This window comes from Galeopterus variegatus, unplaced genomic scaffold (assembly GCF_000696425.1).
Source record: "Galeopterus variegatus unplaced genomic scaffold, G_variegatus-3.0.2 Scaffold770, whole genome shotgun sequence".
NCBI classification, from domain to species: Eukaryota; Metazoa; Chordata; class Mammalia; order Dermoptera; family Cynocephalidae; genus Galeopterus; species Galeopterus variegatus.
Genome location: NW_007726881.1, coordinates 311,836 through 321,613, shown reverse-complemented (window position 1 = coordinate 321,613; position 9,778 = coordinate 311,836). Strand labels below are relative to the sequence as shown.

General features: G+C 35.0%; 1 protein-coding gene across 1 annotated transcript in view; it reads left to right on the top strand.

Moving 5' to 3' along the window:
• LOC103590118 (thrombospondin type-1 domain-containing protein 7B-like) overlaps positions 1-9,778 on the top strand; it is a 419,640-nt gene that overhangs the window by 177,485 nt on the left and 232,377 nt on the right. Inside the window, exon 8 of the mRNA XM_008572266.1 lies at positions 5,169-5,363. Within this exon, the coding sequence (XP_008570488.1) occupies positions 5,169-5,363 (195 nt within the window). The remainder of the gene's footprint in view (positions 1-5,168; positions 5,364-9,778) is intronic.

Sequence of the window (9,778 nt, the reverse complement as noted above, 5' to 3'; positions counted from 1 at the left end):
CATGGAAAAATAGAATTAAAAGATAGTATGAATCTTTCCATGAACTTTTTGAAGTACCCTCATATATGTATACTCATATGTATATGTTTGTACAAATTCACACATTGCTTTTATAATCGTTCATAGTTAATGTATTTTGGGATCAAGTAATTGGGTGGATGAATGGATGGATCAAGTTCAGTAAGGTCTATCAGGGCAGATGGTGCAGGTAATAATGTTCAGGGGTATAACCAAGGCCGCATGTCTGGACCACCATGGAGATAAAGAAAGTGACCCTACTAAGGTTTCTTCCTGATCCTTGGGCATAAGCTATTTTTTCTGTCTTATGTTTACTCCTCTTTTGAAGAGTAATGAATGGTTCTAATGGTCGGAAAACCTTTGATATGCCACTAAATCTTGCTTAGATATTGAAACTTTTTGAATTCGGCATTAGCCGAGAGGGGAATGGTACCTGTTTCTGTTAGACATGACCACCTCAGTAAGTGGGGTGTGAAGATGCACAGGTGCCAGCACTCTTCTGAGCAAATGTTCACTCTCCCCTCATGAAACTCTCTGCTCAGCGTTGTTAAGGATTTTGACCTTGATGTTTCAGTGAAAATTCCGAACAGTGCTTACTTTTCAGTTTCTGATGTTCCTGGAATTGTGCTCTTATGGAATAGCATATAAGCCTCATTTTTGTAGGAAAATGAAGTAGAATGCATAGTGCAACCCTTGGAAATGTAACAGACATCCTTGGTAAGGCCATGTGTTCTTTGGAAGAGGCTCTCACCTCAACATTTTAGTACAAGGGAGCTTCTTTCCTGCCATTTCTTATATTTCATTTCCAATAGCCTTTTTCATAATAGTATGTAACTCTCAGGGCTCATGTACTACTGCACCTAAGTGCTTAGTTTTGTGCTGAGTACTTCATTTGTATCAATTTATCATATAATGTAGGTATTACTATCATTCCTGTTTCATAGATGAGTTCATTGAGTCTTAAGAGAGTTTATGTAACTTACCCAAGGTAACAACCATAAAAAATGGAGAGTCGCCCTTAGTTATGTTTGACACCAAAGCATATTGTTTTATCAGTACATTCTATTACCTCTGATTAATTCCTCAAAAGAAGTTGTCTGACTTAAAGAGACTATACTTTTAATGTTGGTCACAGAACTATATTGTATGTTGCATATAACTAATATATTTAAAAAATATCTTTGGCTTATGAGTTGTATGGTGAAAGGGGCCTCTGAATTGCACTGTACTAGTTATCCACATTTACTCTTAATGTCTTCTTTTTATTTCCTTTGCATATTTGTTTTGTTTCCTTTGCTTATTTTCCATTCCTGCAGCCTTCTTATTTACAATTTCTTCAGTATTTTCATACCCTCTAGTATGGTTTAATATACAATCACTCAATACATATTTATTAATTGATTCCTTTCATACTAGAACATTTCCAAGAAGGAAATTATTTCATTTAATTTGCTCATGTTATAATTTCTAGTGATTCTTTTCATACTTCCAAAGAAATTAAAATCCTGGGTTTGAAGAAATCTGAAAACCGTAATTCCTGCTGTCAATTGATGGCTGCATGGTCTGTAGTTTATCTGCTGCCACTTGCCCTTGGGTTACCATTAATAGAGCTATGGCCCTCTGACTAATGTGGGTGTTAACAAACTTTGTTCTCCAAATTTGTGTGTCTGTGACCCTTAGAAACCTCAAATGTCTCTGTTAGACTACACGACTACATCAGTTTCTACAGGAGTGATGGATCAGATATGCTCTGCACAGTCCTGTTAAGCACTGAATGTGTTGGGCCATATTTGATCTATTGGTTGATTAATGATGATAATAAATGTAGCACCAGAATCAGGTGAAGATTCAACCAAGGTTTTCTTCTTACCTTTACCCATCAGATAATGAGAATGGCCAAGAAGCAAATGAGGCCTGGAGAGGACAATGTGTGCATGTATACTTGTCTGAGAACTATCAGCCTGCTTGTATTCAACAACAACTACAAATGATAGTAATAATTGGTAGTATTTATTGACCCTTAGTGTGTGTAAGACATTGTTTTAAAAGTTCTCACCACTCTTTATTATAGATGCTCTTATTATATTGATTTTAAGGATAAGGAGACTAAAACATTCATGACTCCCAGGGTATGGAGTTGGAATTTGCACTCATTGGCATTTGACTACATTGTGGGTGTCATCATATGCTATAACTATTCTTAATTTCTTGTGTTTTCCTGCATTATTTCAAAAAAGCTCAATATAGACCTTTGTAAATGCATTATATTCTAATTTAGGTAGTTTGTAGAACTTCAAAATATCATTGAGGTTTTGCTTATAACTTTCAAGTTCTAAACTTATTCAAGAAAAATTATAGAAAGTGAATAAAATATTTTAGAATAATATATTATCATTGGGAAAAATTCTCATTTGTATACATCTGGAGGCTTAAATTTCAAATAGCAATGCTTTCTAAAAGTGTTTAAAATTCTTCTTTATGTTATTCAGTGCATTATCATCTTGTAAAAAAATTAACATGGCAGGATAAAAGTCCTCTAAATTGACTTCAAATTGGTTTTCTAAACATGCAACTCAAATAGCATTTGCTTGTACCCTACTTAAGATAAAGTATCTTGCTGGATTCATCATTAATGGCTGCAATATTCCCAACAAAGAAAATGCAGGTGATGTTGGCTTGATGTGTAAATGGATTTTATTTAAAATCCTGGGTTTGAAGAAATCTGAAAACCGTAATTCCTGCTGTCAATTGATGGCTGCATGGTCTGTAGTTTATCTGCTGCCACTTGCCCTTGGGTTACCATTAATAGAGCTATGGCCCTCTGACTAATGTGGGTGTTATCAAACTTCGTTCTCCAAATTTGTGTGTCTGTGACCCTTAGAAACCTCAAATGTCTCTGTTAGACTACACGACTACATCAGTTTCTACAGGAGTGATGGATCAGATATGCTCTGCACAGTCCTGTTAAGCACTGAATGTGTTGGGCCATATTTGATCTATTGGTTGATTAATGATGATAATAAATGTAGCACCAGAATCAGGTGAAGATTCAACCAAGGTTTTCTTCTTACCTTTACCCATCAGATAATGAGAATGGCCAAGAAGCAAATGAGGCCTGGAGAGGACAATGTGNATTATCATTGGGAAAAATTCTCATTTGTATACATCTGGAGGCTTAAATTTCAAATAGCAATGCTTTCTAAAAGTGTTTAAAATTCTTCTTTATGTTATTCAGTGCATTATCATCTTGTAAAAAAATTAACATGGCAGGATAAAAGTCCTCTAAATTGACTTCAAATTGGTTTTCTAAACATGCAACTCAAATAGCATTTGCTTGTACCCTACTTAAGATAAAGTATCTTGCTGGATTCATCATTAATGGCTGCAATATTCCCAACAAAGAAAATGCAGGTGATGTTGGCTTGATGTGTAAATGGATTTTATTCTGAGGATGAATAAAGCAAAACCGAAAAACACTCAAAATGAATGAATAGCTCCACCTGCCACGGAGCAGATGTACAAACTGGGAAGTATTGTGTATGCATCTATTGTCATCTTAGCTAATTCTTGAAGCATTAGATGGATTTAGCTTTCACCAGTTCTAAAAAATGACAGATTTGTGATATTCAGATAGACTTATTGTTTGTTGTGCTCAGAATAAAGAAAGGAATTCAGAATATGAGAAGAATGGGCATCTGAAAAAAGTCGCTATGTAGAATTACCCTGTATTACAAAAGCTTATATAAAGAGTTAATAACATCGATCCTAAGCTGTGATCTCTTTATTCCTGGTCACATGGCAGATTTTAAAGAGCTGTAATAAAAATGATGCTAAACTATGGTTTCTTTAGGATGATGAACTCAGCAAATATTCATTGACACACACTATATCCAACAGCATCAAGCTAAATATGGGTAGTCAGTGGACAGGCTGGATCAGAATCACATGGATACTTAGAGGCAAAAATATTCCCGGACTTCTTGCCAGATATGCTGATGCAGTAGGTCTGGAGTGATGCCATGGGATCCATGAATTCTTGTAGACATCCATGGTTAGAAACTTGTTTAGAAGAGTAGTACTCAACTGGGCCAGTTTTGCCCCCAAGGGACATTTGGCAATGTCTGGAAACATTTTTGGTTGTCACAACTTGGAAGGGATGTGTGCAATTAGCATCTAAAGGGTAGAGGCCAGGGATGCTGCTGTATATCTGACCATGCACAAGACTCACTCACGCACCCACAAAACATATTGTCTGATCTAAAATTTCAATAGCGGTTGAGAAATGCAGATCTAGGCAATATAAAGATACATCCTCATAGAGTCCATAATTAATCAGGGTGAATAAAAGATTCACCAAAGTATCATGCATTCATAATTGAATAATATTAATGTTATCAGCCCAAAGAATCAAATAAAAAATTAAGCAAAATTGTATAAATGTTTTACCTTGAGATTATTAGTTATTTTATAGTATGACTAGAAACATCCTACTTGAAAAATATGAGAGAAACTGAAAAGTTATCTGTAACTGACAAGATATTTATAATGGGAATTATCTGGTTATGTTCTGCTGTGTTTGAAAAAAAAAGATTTAAAAATTTTTGACTGATCCTTAAATATCAATAAGGAGAAAAACATTTATTTGTAGACAGCAGGAATTCCTTTTTAAATAGCGACTGTGAAGTGAAAGCAGGTCTGCTTCCATACGTGTCATCTAAACAAGCAAACAAACAAAAATCAAATCCAGGAAGAGTCCATATGATTTTGTGAAATTATTTTGTCCTTTTTTGTGTCCTTATCTTACTCTCTCTCACAGATTCTCTTTCCTTGTTTTATATCATCTCTATAGATCAGTTGCTCACAAGCAGGAAGTACAATAAATTATTGGAAGTTATTTTGGTTTCTGTCAATGTAGGGTTTGGAGTAATAAGGAAAACAATTAAATCCTCAGATATCTCCAATGGCGACAATAAAAGTTTCATTTCCAGAGAGAAATAAAGGTTGGCTACATTGAACACCATGTGCAATCGCAATGAAAACTAAATTTTCAAACATTGGGAGATTCTGCTATTTTGTCAAAGAACCAGTAGCTGAGACTGATTTAGTCAAAATAAAAACAAAAGAATCCATGCTTTTTTTTTCCTTTTTAGCTGTCTCATGTATCTCTGATGATAACCAGTCAGCAGAAATGATGAAATGCCTCAAGCAGACAAACAGCATGCCTCCCCTCGTGCAAGAATGCATGGTCCCATGTCGAGAAGACTGCACCTTTACTGCTTGGTCCAAGTTTACACCCTGCTCCACCAGTTGTGATGCCACCCAAAGCAGGCGGCGACAGCTCACAGGTAGGGTGTACCTTTCACTCTTTAGCTTCAGACAAGTGGTACATCTCTGAATATCTCATGTAGAGGGTAAGCTTCAAAAGGCAGGAATTTGTGGCAGGTCTCTCCCTCTCCCCCATCCACCATTACATATCCTGAATACCTAGAGCAATGCCTGGTACATAATGCGAGGGTACTTTCAAAAAGTAAAAAAATAGAATTAAAAAATAATGCAAATCTTTGCATGAACTTTTTGAAGTACCTTCATATGTACTCAATTAATATTTGTGAAATGAATGAAAGATGTAAAACATTTTATAGTTATCAAGTTCTTTTGTATTTTGTTTATAATCTCTGTAGTAATAAAAGGCATTTTATTCACCAACTTCTTTTGGATAGTTAATGGCAAAGTATGGGGTATTTTGTAGTGCCAGGATCTCAACAAGCTTGAAAGCAGTCACTGATTTGGAAAGAACATCAAAGGCAAACCCAATCTGTATCATTGTCTTTTGCTATTACCATATAAGCAACCTGACATTTCAAAATTTTAGTAGTGTAAGGCAAAAATCAAATTACATATATAGATTCTGCTTTTGTGGTATATCATTCGTTACCAGTTCTGTTTACATCTGAAAAATATAATGGAAATTAAAGCAACTAATAGTATAATTGAAGTCCTGGGGCGATTTTTGCCTGCAATATACAAGTAATTGGTGCAGTAGTTTATTTTACTACTTGTCTAGATAAATATGCCACATCTTCTCCTAACTGCATTTGTATTTGTATATGTAGAAAACTTAATTCAGGGAATGGAGAACCAAAGGAAAAATGCCAGAATAGTCATTGAGATAATAAAATTGGTGTTGACAATTCTCCTAACTGCATTTGTATTTGTATATGTAGAAAACTTAATTCAGAGAATGGAGAACCAAAGGAAAAATGCCAGAATAGTCATTGAGATAATAAAATTGGTGTTGACATTGAAGAATTAAGCATAGATTATCATTTGTTCTCAGGAGCAGTTCAAATGCTAATTCTCTTGGTTTCAAGACCCCTTTGTTTGAATGCATTGCTTACTTGATCATATTTTAAATTTAATTCACTGTAATGGGTTTACTTATTTGACTAAAGCCTTTAACAGAATTTTTGCACACAAACTAGGAGCCCATTCCTAAATGTAGGTGAAATGTATAAACAATCACAAATAGAAATATCAAATAAGACATGCTATAGTTTGTGCTCTCTCTTTCACAAAAACGTGTGAATATATAATTTTTTTAGTATGACTTATGTTTCTAAGATAAAACAAATTTCTTATAGAGAAACAATACAATGGAATAGAATGTGTGGAACAGGAATAATTTGAAGTTCGAGGCCAATGTAGTGAAACTGTTTGCATGTACATACATAATGCATCAGAAACCATTATCCTAGCAACTCTTTATATCTTCGTGATGAAAGAAAATTTCTTTTAGAGGGAAAGAAAGCTTTTAATTAGTGGCCAGTCTTTTTCTTTCTCTTGAAGGTTTGCTAATGATATTTTGTACATGCAAAATTAGAATGGAAAATATTGAAAATCTTAGGATATTTATTTATTTTACAACCAGCACAGTTTGTAATGCATTGTTAAAACTTTAATGAATTTGGCTTTTATCTAAAAGTACTTTTTATGTAAATATTGAAGAACTGTTGTATATTTTTCTGCAAACTCTAACCCATACTAATTATTCATACTAGAAGTCTATTTAGAATTGCTTTTCTAAATTATTAACTGCTATGCTTTCATGTGGCTGATTTTTGTGTACCTTCATGTCTAGATGACATCAAAACGACTGATCAACTTCATGAAATACATGAGTTATAAAAAAAAATAACCAGTCATATGAATTATTTAGTATCATGGTTGAAAAAATCCCCATAGTTAACTGAAATTTTTCCACTTTTAAAAGATTTATTTTTATTGCTGTGAAACAAATGCTTGTGTTTTGGTATCTCTCATGTAATTTGGTAGTAAATGTAATAAATAATCTCTAAAATGAATGGTGATAAAAGCCATAGAATCAGACTCTAAAACCATGTGACATTATCTCTCTTTAATGCAGATACACGCAGAAAAGTGTATATGCACAAGTACACACCACTCCATTGAATATGGGGCCATCTGGGGTATTTATTTTTCTTTTCTACATTTGTAACAAGAAGCTTTAATTCACCATCTGGGTGTTCTGTGTGTTGTAACCAAGCTAGATCATCACTGGTTTTAGACTGAGTGGTAATTAAAGAAGTTGTTTATACAGTGCTGAAAATATTCAATTCATTAGATAGAAAATCTGCCCAGGACTTATTTATATATATTTATATGTATATTTATAAATATATATTATTTATATATATGTATAATTTATATATATATTATACAAGCATATATATTCAAAATAACTAGATAACTAATACGTTCTCTGAATTAAGGAAAAAAGTCTTAAGAGTTGTACTAGAGATTGATATTTTAGTACTTGCTGGTCCTGCATTCAAAGGTTAATACTGATTTTGATGAGGATATAATCAAAGTAAAAGACTGCTGATAATTTCTTACTGTGAGAACCATTTCTGCATTAACTAACTTTCTTGAATTCTTCTTCAAACAGTGATGCCATGTAATTAAAAAGGATATCAGAAATACAGAGATAGCACATAGTTGCACAGGATATTTGTTCTGCTAGTAACTTCCGGTTGCCTTGTAGATGAACATGTTCTTTCCTCTATCTTCCTCTTTTTCTCTCTCTCTCTCTTTCTTCTCATTCTCTTTTCCTCTTCCCTTCTTCCCTTTCTCTCTGTTTTCTATCTTCCTCTTTCTCTCTCTCTCTCTCTCTCTCTTTCTTCTCATTCTCTTTTCCTCTTCCCTTCTTCCCTTTCTCTCTGTTTTCTTTTTTTTTTTTTTACACCTTCCTTTCCTCAATTATTCAATGGCCTTTTTTTTTTGTTTATCACTTAGGTGTACTAGGCCTTGGAAATACCATGAGGGAATAGACATGACCCTAACTTAACAGAGCTCACAGTCTGTTAAGATATAGAGAAATTTTTACTACACATACTTACAACACAGTATGGCACCTGCTACAGTAGCTTTGTATTAAGTGCTGTATTTGTTTCCTATTTTTGCTGTAACAGATTACCATAAAATTGCTGACTTTAAACAACAAAGACATGTTACTTTACAGTTATGCAGGTCTGAAATCTGACAAGGGTTTCTCGGGGCTAAAGACAAGATGGTAGGCAGGACTGTATTTCTTTTTGGAAGCTGTAGAGAAGAATTTTTTCCCCCTTTCCAAACTTTTAGAGACTGCCCACATTCCTTGGCTCATGGTCACTTTCCTCCATCATCAAAGCCAGAATCGTGGCATCTCTCCAACCATTCTTCCATAATCATATCCCCTGTGACCTTCTACTCAGCCAGAAAAAGTTTTCTGATTTTAAGGACCCATGTGATTAGGTTGGATCTACCCAGATAATCCTGAGTAATCTCCCCATCTCAAGGTCTGTAATCTTACCCACATTTCCAAAGTCTTTTTTGTCATGGAAGGTAACATGTTCAAGGTTACAGGGATTAGGATGTGTACATCCTTGGAGACCCATTATTCTGCCTATTATAAGCTATAGCGAGGCACTCGTGTTTGCCTGGCTATGCCCCGCTATGCTATAACCAAGACCCTCACCCAGATATCATACAGACCCAGCTACAACTGCACCCGCACCTTGTCTCACACTGAGGTTGCCACACATTGCTGTAACAGAATTTTCCACCCTGCTTCTCCCTTACTTTAATTTTCCACCCTGAGACAGAGTCATAACCACATAAGATCATAAGATCACCACTTTTGCCCTGTTGCAAAAACCTGGAAATGCTAAGAGATAAAAATAACAGCCCTGCTGCATTCGGGGCTCAGCCTTTGGACAGGAGTCTGCTGAGCCAATGACAGCATATCAATAAACTCTGTTTCCTGCCACAAACCTAGGTGTTTCCTGCCTCTCCCTGTGAGTTTGCAGTAGCCCACTGCAACAATAGGAGTACAAGAGATAAGCACCTCTTCCTTTTTTAAAAAATTTTTATTTTTGTTTCTATGTTTTATTTTTAAATTTTATTTTGTCGATATACAATGTGGTTGATTATTGTGGCCCATTACCAAAACCTCCCTCCCTCCTCCCTCTCCCCCCTCCCACCCAACAATGTTCTTTCTGTTCGCTTGTCATGTCAACTTCAAGGAATTGCAATTGTTATGTCTTCTTCCCCCCAACCCCCAGTTATTTTGTGTGTGTGTGAATTTATTTATTTATTTTTAGCTCTCACCAGTAAGTGAGAACATGTGGTATTTCTCTTTCTGTGCCTGACTTGTTTCACTTAATATAATTCTCTCAAGGTCCATCCATGTTGTTGCAAATGG